The 19,932-nt window shown below is 40.4% G+C and overlaps 1 protein-coding gene across 6 annotated transcripts in view; it reads left to right on the top strand.

The window, feature by feature from the left end:
- The window catches only part of LOC111151230 (acetyl-CoA carboxylase alpha), a 288,595-nt gene that overhangs the window by 133,312 nt on the left and 135,351 nt on the right, over positions 1-19,932 (top strand). For all 6 annotated transcript variants that reach the window (XM_022509033.1, XM_022509036.1, XM_022509035.1 and 3 more), the window contains 10 exons: positions 481-562; positions 982-1,127; positions 1,972-2,122; positions 3,848-3,982; positions 4,330-4,476; positions 4,806-4,994; positions 5,684-5,784; positions 6,546-6,634; positions 11,089-11,213; positions 18,713-18,826. In XM_022509033.1, coding sequence (XP_022364741.1) covers positions 481-562; positions 982-1,127; positions 1,972-2,122; positions 3,848-3,982; positions 4,330-4,476; positions 4,806-4,994; positions 5,684-5,784; positions 6,546-6,634; positions 11,089-11,213; positions 18,713-18,826 — 1,279 coding nt within the window. The remainder of the gene's footprint in view (positions 1-480; positions 563-981; positions 1,128-1,971; positions 2,123-3,847; positions 3,983-4,329; positions 4,477-4,805; positions 4,995-5,683; positions 5,785-6,545; positions 6,635-11,088; positions 11,214-18,712; positions 18,827-19,932) is intronic.

Consider the following 19,932-nt stretch of genomic DNA (forward strand, 5'->3'; position numbering starts at 1 on the left):
GTACATGTAATATTTATTTCTTCCCACCCCTTATTTTTTTAGAAACACAAATGGTAGCATACTCTGGAACTGTTCACAATTTCACTTGCTTTTTTCACTTAATAGTGTATTTTGGAGAGTAGTTTGTATTAGGACATAAAAGCCTCCATCTTTCTGGGTGCCTGGCTGGCTCACTCAGTAGACCATGCACCTGTTAATCTCAGGGTCATGAGTTCAAGCCCCACACTGGGTGTAGAAATTATCAATAAGTAAACTAAAAAATATATACATAAAAGCCTTCTGCTTTCTTTTTAATGACTGTATAATGTTTCATTATAGGGCCTTTTCATAATTCATATATCAGTCCTTTACTGATGGTCCTTTAGGCTGTTTCCAGTCTTGATAGTCCAGGAAGTGCTACCATTAATAACCTTTGAGATTTCCTGACAAACTTCTGGAACTTTCTAGAAGTAAATATGACTTATGTTTTTGTTCTTTCAGGGGTCAAGTCCTTCCTGCGCATACGCTTCTGAATACAGTAGATGTTGAACTTATCTATGGGGGAGTCAAATATGTACTTAAGGTATGCCGAACCCCACAGAAAACTACACCTTACTTTTTGTTTTTCTTTGTTATCTTGCTTGCTTTAGGTTAAGGGATGGGGGAAATGTTTGGTTTACTTCAGGGTAGGGTATTAGTGAAATTGCTGTCATTATTTGTGTCAGTAGCCTAAAGTAGTATTTGATGTTTCTATAAAAATGTTTCAGTGTTCTTTAATATGACATAGGAGTCTGAGAACAACCAGACTAGGGGAAAGCATCTAAGGTTGCCCTATTAGCTTGCAGCAGGACTGAGCCCTGCCCACAGACACTGATGCTAAGAGCACCTTCTTCTCTGGGAGATGTTTCTTACTTATATTTTTGAGGTAGTGACTTTTTTTTTCTGGGGCTCCACTTGGAAGGGACACACTGACTTGTCCCTTCTGGTTCTCATTCCCTGCAGGTGACGCGGCAGTCCCCTAACTCCTATGTGGTGATCATGAATGGTTCATGCGTAGAAGTAGATGTGCATCGGCTGAGTGATGGAGGGCTGCTCCTGTCCTATGATGGCAGCAGTTATACTACGTACATGAAGGAGGAAGTGGATAGGTAAGGGGCTGTGTGTGGGCCATTTGCTGGTCTTTGTGGCAACCTTCCTTCTTGGTAATCACTAGCTCTGGGGCTTTTTCAAGGTGTTTTGGGTATTCTTTTTTAAACAAAAAGATAGTACATGTACTTAACAAAAATTTTAGGAATACAAAAGTGTTTACAGTTAAAAACATTGTTTCTCTGCCCCTCCAGTGTGAGTAGGCCATGAAAAATAAGTTTCTCTCTCTTTAAGCAACCACCATTAACAGTTTATTTTTGCAGAAGTTTTATATGTGTAATTTATGTATATGTACATACTGTGTTTTTCTTCTGACTACATTCACAAATAAAAATAACCCTTAGACACTGTTCTGCACTTCATTTTTTTATTATAGATTTGTTATAGATATAACATAGATTATAGCCTGTTTACCATCAGTCATTTAGTGTTGTTGTGTCAATGAAATGAATTAGTACATGTAAAATGTTCAGAACATTGCCTGGTACATAGTAAGAGTTCAGGTAAGCCGCTATTATATCGTCATCATCTTCATGTTTGTTTTTTTAAAGTAGAGGTGTCTATTATTTTTAATGGTCATATAGTATTCCATTGTATGGATGTACTATAATTTATTTAATCTGACCCGTATTGAAGGAAGTTTTGGTTACTTGGCATTGCCAACAAAGAGAAAATGAGTGTTCTGTGCGACCGTGTGTATATAGGTAAAGTTTCCAGTTTTGGCCTGTGTGTGTGTGCGTATGTATGTGTTGTGTTTTTCTTTTATTTAAGATTGACATCATTCTACCATTCTCTTTTGCAACCCAAGGTGCTTTCTTGGCTTACATACTCCTCTTTATCTCCTAGGTATCGCATCACAATCGGCAATAAGACCTGTGTGTTTGAGAAGGAAAATGACCCTTCTGTGTTGCGCTCGCCTTCTGCTGGGAAATTAATCCAGTACATTGTGGAGGATGGAGGCCATGTGTTTGCTGGCCAGTGCTACGCTGAGATTGAGGTCAGGGTGGGGACGGGACACTCAGAGTATGGAAGGGAAGATAAGAAGAGTGTGTGCTGGGGTGGACTAAGACTGAAGAGTAACAGAAAAGAAATAGAAAATAGAAAATAAAAAGCATTAGTTGGTTTAATTGGCTTATGAATACAATTTTAAAAACAAGAGGGGCGCCGGGGTGGCTCGGTGGGTTAAGCCTCTGCCTTCGGCTCAGGTCATGATCTCAGGGTCCTGGGATCGAGTGCCACATTGGGCTCTCTGTGCAGTGGGGAGTCTGCTTCCCCCCCCCCCCCGCCTGCTTCTCTGCCTACTTGTGATCTCTCTCTGTCAAATAAATAAAATCTTTAAAAATAAAAATAACAAGAAGCTCACAGTTTTTTTTTGACAGATGAGGAATCTCTTCCTTCCAAGATAGATACTGAGCAGTGGCACTTACTGAGTCAGGAATCATGCTAAGTGCAGGTTATACAGAAAAAAATATGATAGGTGGAGTGGGGCCGCAAAACAGACAAGTAATGAAATATGGATTCTGAGCGAGCTAAGCACAGAGTTCAGGGGCCACTTAACCCAGATTGGGGTGCAGCTGGTTTATGTGATGGGTAGTAGGGGAGGACTTCTGAAAGAGAGAGGACTTCGATCTTACTTTTGAAAGGTAGACAATAATATACCAGGTGAAGAAGGGCACAGTAAATGTGGAAAGGGAAGTGTGCAAAGGCACAGAAGAGAGTGTAGTATATTTAGGGAACTGCAAGGGCATATTGTACTGCTTGAGAATGGACTAAGGTTAAATGGGAAGTGGCAAGCCAAGATGCTAAATAAGTAATCAGAACTTGGTCATGAAGGACCTTATGAGACATACCAAGATGTTGCTACTATCCTGGAGGCAGTGAGGAGTCCCTGAAGGATTTTATACAGAAGAGTGACACACTGAGATTTGGACTCAAGAATGATTGCATTTAGTGACCTTGTTGAAGGTGTGTAGCAGGTAGGGTATTCTGCTGGGAGGTTTTTCAAGTACTGTAGGCCAGACATGGTGAGGGCCTAAACCAAAGAGATGGCAAGAGAGGAAGATTTCTGGGAGATATTTAGAAGAGGTCCTTGGCTGGCCTCGGTAATCGGGTTAGGGAGAAAGAGGAGTAAAGAATAACTCTCAGGTTTTGGCATGGGAATCTAAGGTGGACAGACTGAGCACCTAAATCCATGGGTATGAGGAGGCTAAATCGTTAATCAGTCTAAGAATAAAACAAATAAAACAGAGGCACCTGGGTGGCTCAGTCATATTAAGCAGCTTCCTTCGGCTCAGGTCATGATCCCAGGGTCCTGGGATCCTGCATCGGGCTCATCGTTTGGTGGGAAGCCTGCTTCTCCCTCTCCCACTCCCTCTGCTTGTGTTCCCTCTCACACTGTGTGTGTGTGTGTGTGTGTCTGTCTGTCTGTCTCTCTCTCTCTGTCTCAAATAAAATCTTAAAACACACACACACAAACTATGGCAAAATCAGTTTAAACATTAGAAACAGGAAATGTCAGTAGCTGTCCTTAATCCCTAAAACTAGGTCCTGAGAGATTTTCTAATTGCCTTCCTGTATGCTCTTAGAGGTTTCAGGTTTCTCATTTTTCTGGACTGATTTAGAGCTAGTATGACTTAGATGCTGAGGGAAAAACTAGCTTCTCTAAATCATTAATCTGTGTAAAGAGAGGGTAAACTCTTTAATTTTATTTTTTTCATTATAGGTGATGAAGATGGTAATGACCTTAACAGCTGCAGAGTCTGGCTGTATCCATTATGTCAAACGGCCTGGAGCAGCTCTTGACCCTGGCTGCGTAATAGCCAAAATGCAGTTGGACAACCCCAGCAAGGTCCAACAGGTGAGTAGGAAGGTACTTTTAATTTTGCTCTCCAAGAGCTGATTACATGGTAGGGGTAGCTTGGAGGGGCAGATGATTTCAGTGCTTAGTTTTCTTAAGCTTCTTTCCCTCTGATCTCCTGCCTTCTATTTATGCCTATAGTGTTATGGAATTAGACTTCGCAAGAATTACTACGATGCTAAGATTCTATGATTTCTTCATGACACTCCGTCCACTGACTTCTTTCCTTGTAGCTGCGTACAATAAAGGGACTTCTTGATTGTGAATGATGAATCTGAGTTGCAGTGGTGTGTGTGTAAGCTGCATAGAAGGTAGTGGGTGACTTGCTCTCTCTTTGGCATTGGCAGGCTGAGCTTCACACGGGTAGTCTACCACGGATCCAGAGCACAGCCCTCAGAGGCGAGAAACTCCATCGAGTGTTCCACTATGTCCTGGATAATCTGGTCAACGTAATGAATGGATACTGCCTTCCAGATCCTTTTTTTAGCAGCAGGGTACGAATCACTTCTGTTGGGGAAAGAATGTACAAATAGGGTACCTGTTCTCCAAGATAGTTTAAAAATCACATGAGGATTTAGAGGGAGGGAAAGAAAGTTGTTTGGCCTGAGACCTTGATTTATGGGATTTGAAGTCTTTAAATCCTTGCTTCTTATCTGTGTTACTGACTTCACATTTAATTGGGATTTAAACCAGGGAAAAAGGGCAGTGTTAGATGCCTGTATTAGAGTTTCACAGTAAATACTGTATGGCACTGAATTCAGATATATCACTTTATTTGAGGGTTTGTGTTAATTTTGTCTGGATCTTATTACTTTCTTCTCAGGTAAAAGACTGGGTAGAGCGGTTGATGAAGACCCTCAGAGATCCCTCCTTGCCCCTCCTAGAATTGCAAGATATCATGACCAGTGTCTCTGGCCGTATTCCCCCCAACGTGGAGAAGTCTATCAAGAAGGAAATGGCTCAGTACGCTAGCAACATCACATCAGTCCTCTGTCAGTTTCCCAGCCAGCAGGTATTTAGAGAGTGACACTGTCATTCTCTACTAGCTACCAGTTCTGGAGTTCACGTTGTAAGATTCCTTCCTGGTTGGATCCTTTCTCTGGAGCTTGTGCTTTTGCAGTCTTGAGTGTTGTGCCCTTCACAAAAGTGTCTCAGGATATAAGCCCAATAACAAAAGAACTAGATGTAAAATGTAAAGTGTTTGTGGTTATGAGGAAAACTTATTGGCGATGTATTTCATAGAGGTTTATTCTTGGGCCTGTGCTCTAATCAGAAGAATTTTGTGAATGTAAAGTAGAGGGATATTTGTAGTTTTATTAGCAACGACTTCCTTACCACACCGGCAGCATGCTCCTTACTTATCCTTTGCTAATTTACATTAGGGAGTTAAGCTAGGCAAGTAGGGGATAAAGTACGGACCATGACCATAAGTATATCCTGCCTATCAAGGGCCTCCGGTAGGGTGGTAGCTTTTGTGATACACTCATTAGTTCATCTGGGAAGGGGTGAAAAGAAATAAAAGTTGCTCATTTAACACAAGCCTCTAAAACTAAGCCCAGTAACATCCAGCTGTTCCCAACACATTAAAGATAGACGTGATCGTGTTATAATTGAGATTATTAGTGGCGATCCTACAAAGGCTAATACTTTGGGTCCCTTTGTTGGGTTGGGTTCATTTTTTTCCTCTTTCTTCTGCTTTAGATTGCCAACATCCTAGATAGCCATGCAGCTACATTGAACCGGAAATCTGAGCGGGAAGTCTTCTTCATGAACACCCAGAGCATTGTCCAGCTGGTACAGAGGTAGTTACATGTAACTCCAGAAGAAAGATTCCTTTCTTTTAAGTGGTCACCAAGAGATTTACCTCAGGTTTGACTAGAGAAACTAGCACTTGTATCTTAGAAAATACCTTGTATCTTCTACGTATCTTAGAATTGTGAGCTAAAATATTCCTGATGACTTCTTTCTAGTCTGCATCATTCTGTTGAGTATTAAGTCACAGAAATTTCATCGCTTTCTTTTTCCTTGCAATTTTGATCAAACTCCTGATTTTTCTTCTGTCATAGGGTTGAGTACGACATTCGTTCTTCTTAGCTTATGGAGCCAACTGTTGGACTGAAGGAACATTGACAGAACATTTTCAACTTTGAGATGCTCATAAATTTTTCAGATAGCCCTTAGCCATTTCAGGAGTGTAGTGATCATTCCTGCTTAGCAGTGGGAACTGAATCAGAGCGCTGTTAGGTGGGGCTAGCAAGTGGTTTGGGGGGTTTGTTTTGTCCTCCTTTTTTCTCTCTCTCTTAATTAAAAAAAGCAAAAACAAAAACAAAAACAAAAACAAAACCTTGTCTATAGAGAGATACCTGAGGCTTAGAATTTAACTTGATCCAGTTAGTTGATTTTAGGCTGGCCCCTGCCCTGCCCTAGAATTCAGAGGGAAAGCGGTGCAGTAGGAAATCTAGAAAGTGAACCTGGACTCTGGGCTTATTATTTAAATAGTCTGTTATTTAATCGTGTCAGTCTATAGGGTTTTTCAGTGGAGACTTTTTTTCCGGCTGCCTAGGTACCGAAGTGGCATCCGGGGCCACATGAAGGCTGTGGTGATGGATCTGCTGCGGCAGTACCTGCGAGTAGAGACCCAGTTCCAGAACGGTAAGCCTGTTCCTGAGGACTGTTTCTGAAAAGGCTTCCCTGTAGGACTGTGCAGCCGCTGAGCCAGTTCTCCCTGTCACTAACACCCGGACATGAACAGAACTCGTCCTCCTGTCACCCTTTCCTTAAAAACTAAACCTCCATATCCCACTAGTGCCCAAGAAAGGATAACAAAACACAGCTTGATGAGATTGTGACTCTGGTAGTGCTTCTGGGAAAGAGCGGCGATAATTTTTCTAGTAGAGATTAGTATTCCCTGTTGATGTCATCTTGACCTTGTTTAGCGAGAGTTGGTTGAGTCATGACCAGGCTGAAATTGAAAAACTATCTGAAGAGCTTGCGTCTTGGCAGCTAATCCACGGATTGAGCCACAGTCATCTGAAAAGGGCTCAGATTTTCCACTACTTTTCAGTGTATCATTTCAGTGGAATTTATCCCTGGCTTTCTCTGAAGAGCTTCATTAAATGATGTATAAAGTCTCTAAATGTGAAACACCTCTAGCTGGGATTTTAAAAGCGGCGTGCTGCTGATACTGCTTCCTGCCACAAGGTGGCAGTGAAACATCATAAGAATTTGAAATACTAAACGTTTTCTTACAGGTTTTGCTTTCTTTTGCATCTTTGAGAGGGTGGCTGTGCCACCCGTAAACAGCAAAAATACTCAAGTGAAAATTAGCAAACGAAATCCAGCAATGTATAAAATAATACATCACAACCAAAGTGTCTTTATCCCACTACTACAAGCTTGATTAATATTGGAAAAACCAACTACTGTAATTTATCATCTAGGAGATTCAAAGAGGAAGAACCGTGGTCATCTAAAGATATGGGGGGGGGGACATTTGACAGAATTTAATATTCATTCATGATAAATAAACTCTTGGCAAATGATGAATAAAATGGAACTTCTTTAAACATGTAAAGTTCCCCCAGAAAAAATCCATAGGAAACTTTATGCATACTGGTAAAATTAAAAGTATTGTTGAGAGCATACCCTTTAAGGTAGAAGTAAGACAAGGGCACCGGCTCTCACTGCTATTTAGCATCATATGGAATGTCTGAGCTGGTGCAGTAAGATAAAAAGCACTTAAAGGTATGAGAACTAGAAAGGAGTAGGGAATATATCTGCCACTATTAGATATGATGTCTACCTGAAAAACCTCAAACTATCCACATATTTATTATTAGAATTAAAGTCTAACAAGGTTGTCAAATGCAAAAGTCAATAAATAAAATCCAATGTATGTTTTGAATTTTGTATATCTCTATAGTACAACAGTTGTTTGGAAGAGCAGTTTAGAAAAGTAGGCCATTTAAAATAGCAACCCAAAATATGGAATACTAAGGAATAAGTCTAACAAAAAATGTACAAGCCTCTTTGGAAGAAAATTATAATGAGTAAACAATAATAAAGATCTAAATAAATATCACAGTCTTAGATTAATATATACTTACAAAGTATTGGTTCTCCCTGAATTCATCTATAGATTCGTCGATGTTCCAGCAAAAATCCTAGTAGGGAATATCCATGGAATTTGTCAAGCTAATTCTAAAATGTACATGAAAGATAAGTCTGACGATAACCAAGACACTCCTAAAGAAATACAAGGTTGGGGGATTTGTCCAGTCAAATATCAAGATTTAATACAAACTCATATTAATGAAGAGATTGTGACACTAGTGTAGGGACAGATTAATAGACTGATGGAATGTAACAGCCTAGAAACAGGTCCACACATATATGAAAATTTACATTATAACACAACAGGCATTATAGATCATGAGCAAAGGATAGACTTTTCAGGAAATGATATACTACTGCAATGTCTTATTTATTTACAAAACCAAAAAAGGAATTGGATCCCTACCTTAAATCATATACACAGAAATCAGTTCCAGATGAATTAAAATTAAAGACTTAAACATGTTCTATAAAGGCAAAACTACTAAATTTTTAGGAGAATAATCTCATGACCTCAAGGTAGGGAAGATTTTGTCATAGAAGGCATGCAAGGTGCAAACTATGCAGGAAAAAGTTGATTATTTTGACCCCACTTAAGAGCTTCTATTCATGAAAAGATCCCAAAAAGAGACTGAAAAATAAGCCACAAGGTGGGAGAAGCTATTTACAAAACCTGCACCTAACAAAGGGTGTTAGTAAAAGACAACCTCATAGAAAAATGGGCAAAAGATAATTCACAAAAGGGAGAATACAAATGATCCACAAATGTATGAAAAGACGTTCAAGCTCATTAGCAATTAGAGAAATGTGAGGAAAAATGAGTCTGGCAAAAATTAAAAAGTCAAATCATCGTCCACAGCTTCTATAAGCGACAGTGCAAATTTCGAAAGTACAAACCACTTTGGAAAAGTTCGGCAGAACCTAATAGAGTTGAACTTTTTAAAATACTCTTCAACCGGGGGCCTGGATGGCTCAGATGGTTAAGCATCTGCCTTTGGTTCAGATCATGATCCTAGGGTCCTGGGTTCAAGCCCCCCACATCAGGCTCCCTGCTCAGTGCAGAGCCTGTTTCTCCCTCTCCCTCTGCCTTTCCCCCTGCTTGTGCTCTCTGGTTTTATCTCTCTGTCAAATAAATAAATAAAATCTTAAAAAAAACAAAAAACTCTTCAACCTAGCAATTTACCCTTAGATAATAAGACTCTAGAGAAACTCTTACGTATAAGGCCTACTCATGGTAGCATTGTTCATAATAGCGAAAAAGACAGGAAACAATTAGAACTTAGACAAGTAGGATAGATAATTGAATTCTAGTATATTCCTACAATGGATTACTGTACAGTGAAAGTAGATGAACCAAGTTACACATAGGAACAAAAGGATAAATTTCAAGAACGTAACATTGAGAGATAAATAGAATAAATATAAAGAAAAGTCAAAGAATGAGTAACATAAAATTCAGCTTAGCAGTTGTTTCTGAGGGGAGCACGTAGGATCCTTCAAAGATCATTAAAAATGTTCTAAGATAGATGGTAGTTACCAGGGTGTTTATTCTTCTGCATATATGTTTCGCCATAAAAATATTTTAAAAAGATAACAGTCGGTATCATTGCTTTCTTTCTGCTTAGGGTCTTTGCTGTGTCTTCCCTGGGTAAATAGTCTTTTTATTTCTCCTGGTCCTAGTAAATCCCTTTACCAAGACATATTTCTGTTGTCTCTTCCCAGTTGTCTTGGTTGGAGAAAGTATGAATATGTATAGGCCAACCAGTTCTTAAATGGCCTCTATTTGTTCTCAATGGGTCTTATAGGAAATTTTCAGCTCCTAAATATTGTAGCCCACTGTTATTCAAATGCATTTAGTTTCATTTTGGGGAAGAAAAAAAACCAAAAAACAAAAAACCTCATGTCAGTCTCTAATATTTAAAACACAGCCAAGTTAACCCTGACTGAATGTGCTCAGTATTCTAGAAATCCATGCTATTACAGTCGAACTGTTCTGGTTTGTAACTTAACATGGAATCTGAACTGAGGTAATTAATCCTTTAGTATTTTCACGATTTCATAAATTCTGACCTTGAGACTTTTCGAACACTAATTCTCCTTTACTTGGAAATTTAATTCTGAGGTAAGCTGTTTTCTGAAGAACTGAATATTGTATCCCACGGTGGATATCACTATAGTAAAGCTGAAGCTTATGCTTCTGTTGCAAAGCATAGCTTTCCTGGCTAGAACTAACCTGCCCCTGGTGGCATTATGAAGGGCCAGTGAAAATATGCATAACCATACCCTCCCTACAGACCTTTTGACTTAATTCAGGGTTCTCCTTGATCTCTGCCTTAGTTTGGATTTGGAAGCCTAGGCATTGCTTAGCTGTTTGAATTCACAGGGGAAAATGTTGATTTCAGAGGTAGCAACCGTCCCCTCTTATAGATATTGACAGGTTAGTATGGTTTTATTTTTGAGGTAAAACTGTTCCTTATAGGTAGAGTAAAACATTTTCAGTGAGTCAAACATGAAACCAGAAACTCAAGCTGGGGGCCGACTTTAAAGATCATCAAGATTTTTAAGCAGCAGAACCCTCTCTGCTAAGGAAATCATTTCAGGAAGCTAAATGAGAGAGTTTAGAGTAAGGATGGGGGTTGGAATTATCACCAGCCACCCAGTCTCTAAGACCTACTTTTCCTCCACTCCTTTTGGGGGCGGCGGGGGGGCAGGATGAAAATGAGGCTCAGAGAGGTAAAGTGATTTGCCAAGAAGCACAAAGGAAATTGATAACAGAACTAGGTTATGAGCCCCAGTCTTAGACCAGATTGCTGGACTCCCTAGTCCAGCGTTTCTTTTACTAAACCTCACTGCCAATTCTGTACAAATTTATCCAAGAAAATTCTTAAGATGTTTCCTCTCACTGCTTATCAGGTGTAAGCCTATAAAAAAATAGCAGGTAACTGTGAACATTGACCCAATGGATGAGGACCAGTTCTTTTTGCTGCTTGCAGGTCACTATGACAAATGCGTGTTTGCCCTTCGAGAAGAGAACAAGAGTGACATGAACGCAGTACTGAACTATATCTTCTCTCACGCCCAAGTCACCAAGAAGAATCTTCTGGTCACAATGCTCATTGTGAGTACCACTTTTCAAAACCTGTAAGGATGGTTAATGTGAAGAAAGCATTTCTCCTTCTGAGGTTCTGTGGTCAGAGGAAAAGCTCCTTGTCCTTTGTAATTGGGGGATGAGTGGTGCTTGGGTTGTCGGTGAACAATTTTCTTACCCTCTCCCTCTGTCCTTGACCTGAAGGAACCTGCCCCAGTCAGGAAAGGATTGTTCTGGCTATTGTGTATGCAGTCACGCATAGGAACTCCTATCTCTTGACTCTGCTTAGAGATGCCTTGTGCTTCCCCATTCCTGCTGTCACTTGTGACAGTAGCTTTAAAATGTACTCTTACCTGGCCAGTATACTTTGTCATGATAACTCTTGTTTGTTCCATGGGTATCTGCAAGGGCTCTTAAGTCCCCAAACTTAAGAACAAAACTTAAGAACAAAACGTAGTGTTAAAATTTCAGTACTGCCCCTCCCACCAAAGAAATTTAAATTTACTCTGCAACTTCTTTGGGTCCCTTTCTCTTTTACTTACATGGAACCCTAAGCTCAGATTCTTGTACTGGTAATGGATATATGCTTTTGTCCCCATAACCTCATAATACGAGAATTAGTAGAGAGTGGCAAATAGAGGTGAGACTAGTAAATGTGATTAGAATTAATGTACATTTGACCAATGGGTAAAAGTTCTGTGGACTTTGAACTTAAGGATTTTAAAAGATGGAGTTTTCCAGTTGAGTTAGTTCTAGGAATCGGAGAACAATAGGACTATTCTTAGAGTCCCTACCCCATGAACAACCAACTGGCTACTGTCTGTTGGTCTTTTTTGGGGACCAAAGTACCTTTCACTTCTAGAATTTCCTCGCTTGTCCCTTTGTGGAATTGGCATTCTTGGTACCTTGATTCCAGCATTCTTCTTGGAAGGAAAAAAAAAACAAAACTATAAATCGTCACTGTGGTTTTTTATTTCATAGTTCAGAATAAAGGGAAACTAACTAGCTCACATTTCTGGTTAAGAGCAGTGCCACAACTTCATATATGCCTAGCCTGGTTAACTCTCAAGGATATAACATTTTTTTAGAATAGCCACTTTTAAAAACATGTAATTATAGGGAGAGTTCATTACCTTCGCTACCCTAGAATGGCTAGATGGTGGGGAAATCAGAAGATACATTTGAAAGGAAAAAATATGTATCAGCACTATATAATACTTTAGCTCCCCTAAGGGACAGGTTTTGGCAAAGAAGTGCTTTTATCTATGGCAGTTTGCTGATTTTTTTTTTCTCAGTCAAATGAAGGAAGAAATCTCCGACCAGTTAGTTGGTTTTTGTTATTGTTTTTGTTGTTGTTTTTTATTTCAATACAAGGATTGCTAATTCTCATTTGGATAAAACAAGACTTTCTGGCAGAAAAGGGTAACGAGGGAGTGGAAGAATCTCTCAGTTTGGACCTAAAATGGGGTGTATTTGCCTTTTTAGGGAGCTAATGATGGTGAGTTTTCATTTTATTATGATTACCTTTTTAAGGACTTAACAGTTTTCTGCACTAAAAATAGACCAAAGCCCAGAATCCTTGGAGCAGCAGAAGAGTAATGATCGTCCAAGACTGTCGCTGGGTTTCTTAAATTCTAATTTGTAAGATATAGGGGCTCGGCTCGTTCCTTTTGCGGAGTGATTGTAAGTAACGCTTGCCTTAAGAATCTCATTATTGGAACACGGAGCCATATTTCCTCTGAGAATTCTGGAGTAGCTTTGAGCCGGGGCTGTTCATTTCTCAAGTAATCACGCTGGTGTGATGGAGAGAGAAAATGGCAGCTGTTCGGAGCTCAGGCCTTCAATTTTCTTCAGAGTCCAGTCACTCAAGTGTGTAATTACACGGGGGGTGCTGCAGAGGCATTGGGCCCTGTCAGAGAACTGGTTTAAGGCTTTGCTTTCTGCTTTTGCCAGTCAGGACAGGCAGAAGCCAATGGGACTCTGACTTGGTGCTGTTCTTTTTTCCCCACCTTGTCATCCTGATTACTTCTTACCTGCATGGATAGTGCCTGAACTTTCTTTCCAACAGGCTGAGCTCTTTGGAGAAAAGAGATGTTGTTAGTATTTGGGTTCGGATGAATAGGGTGGATGCGGAGGAGTGGGGGAGAGGGAGGAGGAAAAGGTTGAAAATGTGAACCAGAAAGATGGATTTGTCCTTCTCTTTATTTCAGCATTTCACATTTTTCTTAAAACAAAACAAAAACAACAAACCAAAACTCAGTAAACAAAGTAGGATCTGTAGGCTTTCATATCATTGATTTTTTTTTGAAATATCAGCTGTTTTCACCTTATTTTAGAGATTTGGAAAACAAGAAGTTAATTGATATGCTCGAGCTGAGGGTCAGCTAGCCATGTCCTATGCAGCAGGAATGAGCTCAAAAGGTGCTCCCTTCTGACCGGATACTACTGAATACCAGATGTGGGTCTCCTCATTCCTTCCCTGGTAATGGTCAGGTCTCACAGCCATCACCCCGCCCCATGTCTGCATTAATGTTGGTGGCTGGTAAGAGCTATTTTACTGGCTTGGCTCACTCTTTCTCTAGGTCTGTCTTTTACAGATATCACCTGGACATGGTAGCATTTGAATTCCTCAGCTTGTGTTCTCTGCCACTTCCCCTTTCTCTGTTTACCTTGGCTTCCTGATTGATGGTTATGTGCCCGGCATTTCAATCTTTGCTTTCTAGAAGTAGAATTGTTGATGGTGTGCTTTGCTGAGCTAGATGATGATTTCTGGGCTTTTGAACCCAGAGGGAGGGATCAAGACAATAAGGTTTCTGTGAATCAGTGTTAGAAAATGTGGGCTGCACCAAAGAAGCCCTCATCGCCTCCAGGCATGTATTAGCATAGTGCCTAGTACTAACTTGCTTCAAGGACTCTGGAGCAAATTTGTTCTAATCTTTCCCCCTATCTGGAAAGTAGAATACCAAGTAAAATGCTAGTCTCATCATTTTTCCTCCATTTGGAGGAACATGGTGCCTTGCTTAAAACCGAAGGCTGGAAGACCAAATTTATTTTTATGAAAGCTCTACTTAAGAGGTTATTATGATTTTTTTTTTTTCTTTTTAAGAGAGAGCTCAAGTGGGGAGGAGAGAGTCTTAATGAGACACGGGGCTCTATCTCACAACCCTGAGATGGAGACCTGAGTTAAAATCAAGAGTTGGATGCTTAACCAACTGAGCCACCTAGGTGCCCTTATTTAAGAGGTTGTGTAGTCAGATTAAGCAGTTTGGCACCAATAAAAAGTATCAACATCCTTGTAGCAGCTGTCGAGTTGGCGAAGTATCCACTAGTCAGCCACCTTGATGCTGAGTAGTTCTCCCTTCACTACTTATATGTTATTTCTGGAATGGTCCACATGAACATGATACAAACCATGCTCCTCATGAGTAATGCTGGGCCTGTGAGCCTCTGATTTGGTTTAGATGAGGAGCCTTGCCTTCTTCCTCTTAACATGACTGCAAATAGTTTTATCCAGTGTGTAAATAAGGAAGTCGTCTTTCTCCGTGAACCCAAGTTTACTGAATAAGGGTGATATTAACAATGTCTTGTTAAACCTGTCCCATGAAATCCTTGGAATGTCAAAAAGTCCACCTGTGTCTGGAAGAAATTACTAGTCCATTGCTGATTTTGGGGTTAGTGCCTCACCCACCTGAACAATAGTGTCATGAGAGCATTACGTATCAGTCACATTTGGTTTTGAATTGCCTTCAAATTTTAGGATGCTAAAATCAAGTTGGATTATGTTGGGCTCTCCTGGCAGTCAGCTGCATAACTTTGATGGTTTTGACACTTAAGCATGCTCATTAAATTTCTGTAAATCTGAAATATTCCCTGTTGTTAGCCATCATCCAGGTTAAGAGTAAATATAAGAAGTAAGTGTGTGATACCAGTCTTAACCATTACTGAATAATTATGTTAACTTTGGCCTACAAATTTATGCAAGTAACCTGTAATTCCAGAACCAGCAGGTAGGCTCATTAAAAGAACCTCTTTATATTGAGGAAACACATCTGCTGACATAGTCACTATTTAATGTCATTGTTACAAAGTGTTCACCAGAATTAGGTGATGATTTTGGGCTTCCCACTGGAAGGCTGTCTCTAGGCTAGAGGGCCATAAACTATTAAAATGGCCTTTAGTCCCTGGCAGTTTCTTTTAGGACCTGAACATTGTCCAGGTCAAGGACAAGAGAAGGTGGAGAAGGTTATCTTATATGTGATTTTCTAACGTCAGTCTTTTTCTAAGTACTCATGATGACAATGGAGAAAATAATATTTGAATGGAAAATCTAAGTCAGGATAAACTAATGGAGGTAATGGTTTATTGATACTGTATTTGCTGCTGCTTGTCCCAGAGGGACAAGAAGGTTTGGTTTCTGTACTTTATCACAAGGAGCCCGGGAGGACTGTGAGCTGGTGATTGTGAATGAATAATTACTTCCCAATTATTTTTTTTTAAGATTTTTTTTAATTTATTTATTTGACAGACAGAGATAACAAGTAGGCAGAGAGGCAGGCAGAGAGAGAGAGAGAGAGGAGGAAGCAGGCTCCCTGTGGAGCAGAGAGCCCGACGCGGGGCTTGATTCCAGGACCCTGGGATCATGACCTGAGCCGAAGGCAGAGGCTTTAACCCACTGAGCCACCCAGGCGCCCCCCCAATTATTTTTTTTAAATCTCCATAGTTCACTTTTCTTTTGGATACTGTTTCTTTTTTCCTACCCTCTTCTCCTTCCTTTTCTCTCATAGTGGAAAGATGAAACAAAAAAAAAAAATGTTTTTTTAAAAAAGGTGGTTTTCTGTGTTAAGTTAGAACAGGATCTATAGTTAGACAAGAGGATAGCTCAATTTTGGGGTATATATTTTAGTTTCATCTCAAAAGGTAAACCTGGGTTTCCTTTCAAGGGAAAACATTCCATATCAAAGCTGTTGTGTCTGATATAAGTAGGTAGCTAATGTTCTTATTTTGTTGTATTTTATTTTGTTGTTAGATGTTGAGACTTGAGTCTGGCTGTTTGCAGAGCAGCTGAGTTTCATTACTGAGGACACCTATTAGGCTTTTAGGTCTTTCAGTGGGTCTTTCTGATGAATGGAGTAAGAACCTCAGAAAGGAATATTTTTCTCTATTAGGAATATTAGGAAAAGAGGGATTTCGTAGGAAAAACTTGCCTCGGTTTCCCTATCAGCTGTTTCCTGTCTGTTCTTCTGTCTTCCTGTGGTCTGTCCCTGGTCATTTTATATATGCCTTTGGAATTCTTTTTTGCTCCTTAGTTCTCAACAAAAGATGCAACTTAGCTGCATTTTTCTCCCTCCTTTGTATGCCCTGCAGTAGGTGGAGAGGCCCTCTGGTCTCTGACTCCATGCTCAATTGAACCCTGGATTTATAGTCACCTATTAGCTGCTTCTCTCCTCCCCTCTCAGGTCAGTGAATTCCCTGCACTAAACAGGTGGAACTTCCCACTCACATCAGTGAGTTACCTGTGATTAGCAGGTGAAAACAATACTTGCACTTCCTTAACTACAAATCGCATCATGTGTTTTACAACTCTGGACTCTTGGAGCAACTTCTGGTTGGTGGATTGGAGAACCAGAAAGTATTTCGTGTTTCAGAATGTTTGAGAAAGGGAATCTGGATGGCCTGGTCGGTTGAGCATTCCACCTTGGTTTTGGCTCAGGTCAGGACCTCAGGGCTGTGAGATCGAGCCCCCACTGGGCTCTGCACTCAGCATGGAGTCTGCTTGAGATTCTTTGCACATACACTCTCTCTCAAATAAATAAATAAATACATAAAACCTTTTAAAAAAAGAAAGAAAATGTTTGGGAAGCCTTTTTCCCAGCATAGTCGTGCTGAGTACTCTAGAACTGTTTACCCTGTGATGTGGAAGGCAGGTAGGGGACTATCAAGAGTATGCCCAAGATGAGGAAGGTGAGTATGACATAGAGATTCTTCAGGGAAGACGCTGATAATCAGGGTAGGAAGAAGATCAAAAGGCAGCAACAACAAGCCTTTAGGGATCTGGTCATCTTTCATGTCCTGTTGGTAGTAGAGGGAGAATAAAAATTCACTACAGTATAAAGGCAGTTAATTTCAAACTCCAAGTAGAGGAACTAGGCCTAAATATGTATATTTTATGTGTGGTGTGAGGAACTTCTATAAATAGCTCTGTAAAGTTCAGAAAAGGACAGACATTTCTAAAAACCGCATCTGCACTTTTCTCAGCTTAAGTGAAAATTACGTGGATAACGGATAAATTTAGGGAATAGATTAATATCCCACTGAAGAAGAAACATTTTCCTCAAAATATGATAGAGATTTTTTTCTTAAGAAATTTTAACTTTTAGGGGGCACCTAGGTGGCTCAGTTGTTAAGCGTCTGCTTTCGGTTCTGGTTATGATCTCGGCGTCCTGGGATTGACACCCGCATAGGGCTCCCTGCTCAGCAGGAAGACTGCTTCTCCTTCTCTCACTCCCCCTGCTTGCGTTTCCTCTCTCACTGCCTCTCTCTGTCTGTCAAATAAATAAATAAAATCTTAACAAAAAAAAAGAAAAGAAGTTTTAACTTTTAGGAGAGGAAGGACCTAATTGAATAAACCCATGGACTGTATAGTAGGAACTTGGTTTTTCCCTCTAATCCAAGGATTCACCATGTTTAGTTATCCTGGAATGATTCCTGGCATAGCAAGAGGATAAATGATTTCGGGTATAGAATTGTCAGCATATGAGATGGTGTTTTTATTTAGTGTGTGTTTTTAAATGAATAATTTGTTCTTGTGCTTCTGTTTTGCACCCTCCTGCGATGCTGAACATTTGGTGTGTGGAACGAAAACCACCAGGAGGGGTTCCTGTTGCCTTATTCTGCCTTCTTTCCAAAAGCAGGAGAGGAAACAGGAAAGCCTTTAGTTCCCATATTATTTAAAACCTCTTACAACTCTGAGGCCTCATCTGTTATGTTTTACTCCGAATTCCCTGACCCCTTTAAATGGTCTCCGATGACTTTTTCTTCATGTTAAAAGTACAATGCAGATTTGTGAAGAAATTCACTAGGAATTTTGAATACGAATGACTGAGAGATTTAGGTTTCTCCTTAGCAGTGGCTTCCTCTGGAATCTTCTTGACTACATTGTTTGGGATAAAAATAACAAGTTCACATTTTCTCTCTTTCTTTCTTTTTAAGATTTTATTTATTTATTTGTCAGAGAGAGAGAGAGAGAGCACACAAAGCAGGCAGAGAGGCAGGCAGAGGCGGAGAGAGAAGCAGGCTCCCTGCTGAGCAAGGAGCCCGATGTGGGACTCTATCCCAGGACTCTGGGATCATGACTGGAGCCTAAGGTGGTGGCTCAACTGACTGAGCCACCCAGGTGTCCCAACAAGTTTGCATTTTCTCATTAATCTAGCTATGTTCACTTTGTTTTTGTCCTCTTTTCCTATTTCAGAGTTCTAGCCATAATTCTTTTTAATGTGGTTGTGTATATGTTTTTTCACACTAACAATTAGGACCAGTTGTGCGGTCGGGACCCTACTCTCACTGATGAGCTGCTGAATATCCTCACAGAGCTCACTCAACTCAGTAAGACCACCAATGCCAAAGTGGCACTTCGAGCACGCCAGGTAAGGACATGTGTTGGCTATCTGGAGGGAGAAATGGTTTTCATAGATTGGGTGGTCTTAGAAATAGTGAGCTTTTACTCGGTCTCCTGACAAAGATTGAACAATTTTCTACTTATGTCTTCTCATTGCCCTCAGAACAAATGTTTTCATGTGATATGTTTTTTAAAGAGAAAGGAAAACATTAACATTGAGTCTCTTTAAATAGAAGTCTTTTTCCTCCTTATAAAATTCTATTACCGTTTCCTGCCTTTTCTAGGAGCCATGAAATAGTAAACCAGAGTCACGTGGAGGAAAGGAAGCTAAGGGACAGCAATAAATTCAGTATTTTTCACTTCCCAAAGGGAGCTTAGAAGCAGGAAAAAGTGTGTAGGAAAAAATTGAGTATGGGAAGCAGAAAGATAATGCAATGAATCCGAGGTGCTAGCAATCAGAACAACCCTAGAGAAGTCCGGTTAGTTTCACCCAGTAGTTTGCATTTTCATTCCAAAAGGTTTCAGCAGGGAAGCCAAGAAGTGGCGCTCCCTTTGTGTTTCAGTGCATGGGCATTGACAAGGAAGCGGCATTTGAAGCTGTTCAGTGACCTTCTGCTTTCTCCACAATTGTATCCATGTCACTGAGCTACTCAAAGTTATTGAACCTCTCAGTGACCTGCTGAGACTATTCAGGTCCCACCGTGTCCCTCTGTGTTTGTGACACTGCTCCTCACATGCATTGGTGTTACATCCCGACACCTTTTCCTTGATACTAACCAAGTACCTGGGGCTGTCAGAGCAGCTTTCGCTAGTCCTCCTTCTATTTCGGATTTGCAAAAGCCCAGCTCTGTTGCCTCCACCTTCCCCACAGCTGCTCCCTGCCAGACCCGATTCCCAATTAACAGCTAGTCATGCAGTCCCCAGGACTAGCAGCTTTGCAATGGTAAATCACATGCACTGAGGGAACTTGATTGAAGCTGTTTTCTCTCTCTCTCCCTCTGCCCCCCCATGGGAAATTGCCCACAACGCAAATCATCGTGAGAGTCAACTGAGATGCAGTATTTGGTGGCATTGGCTTTATGTTACAGGACCTAGAAGTTGTTTTACTTGGTCTCTGTTTTATCTTTGATGCCT

This window comes from Enhydra lutris, unplaced genomic scaffold (assembly GCF_002288905.1).
Source record: "Enhydra lutris kenyoni isolate GAN:26980312 unplaced genomic scaffold, ASM228890v2 scaffoldscaffold26, whole genome shotgun sequence".
NCBI classification, from domain to species: Eukaryota; Metazoa; Chordata; class Mammalia; order Carnivora; family Mustelidae; genus Enhydra; species Enhydra lutris.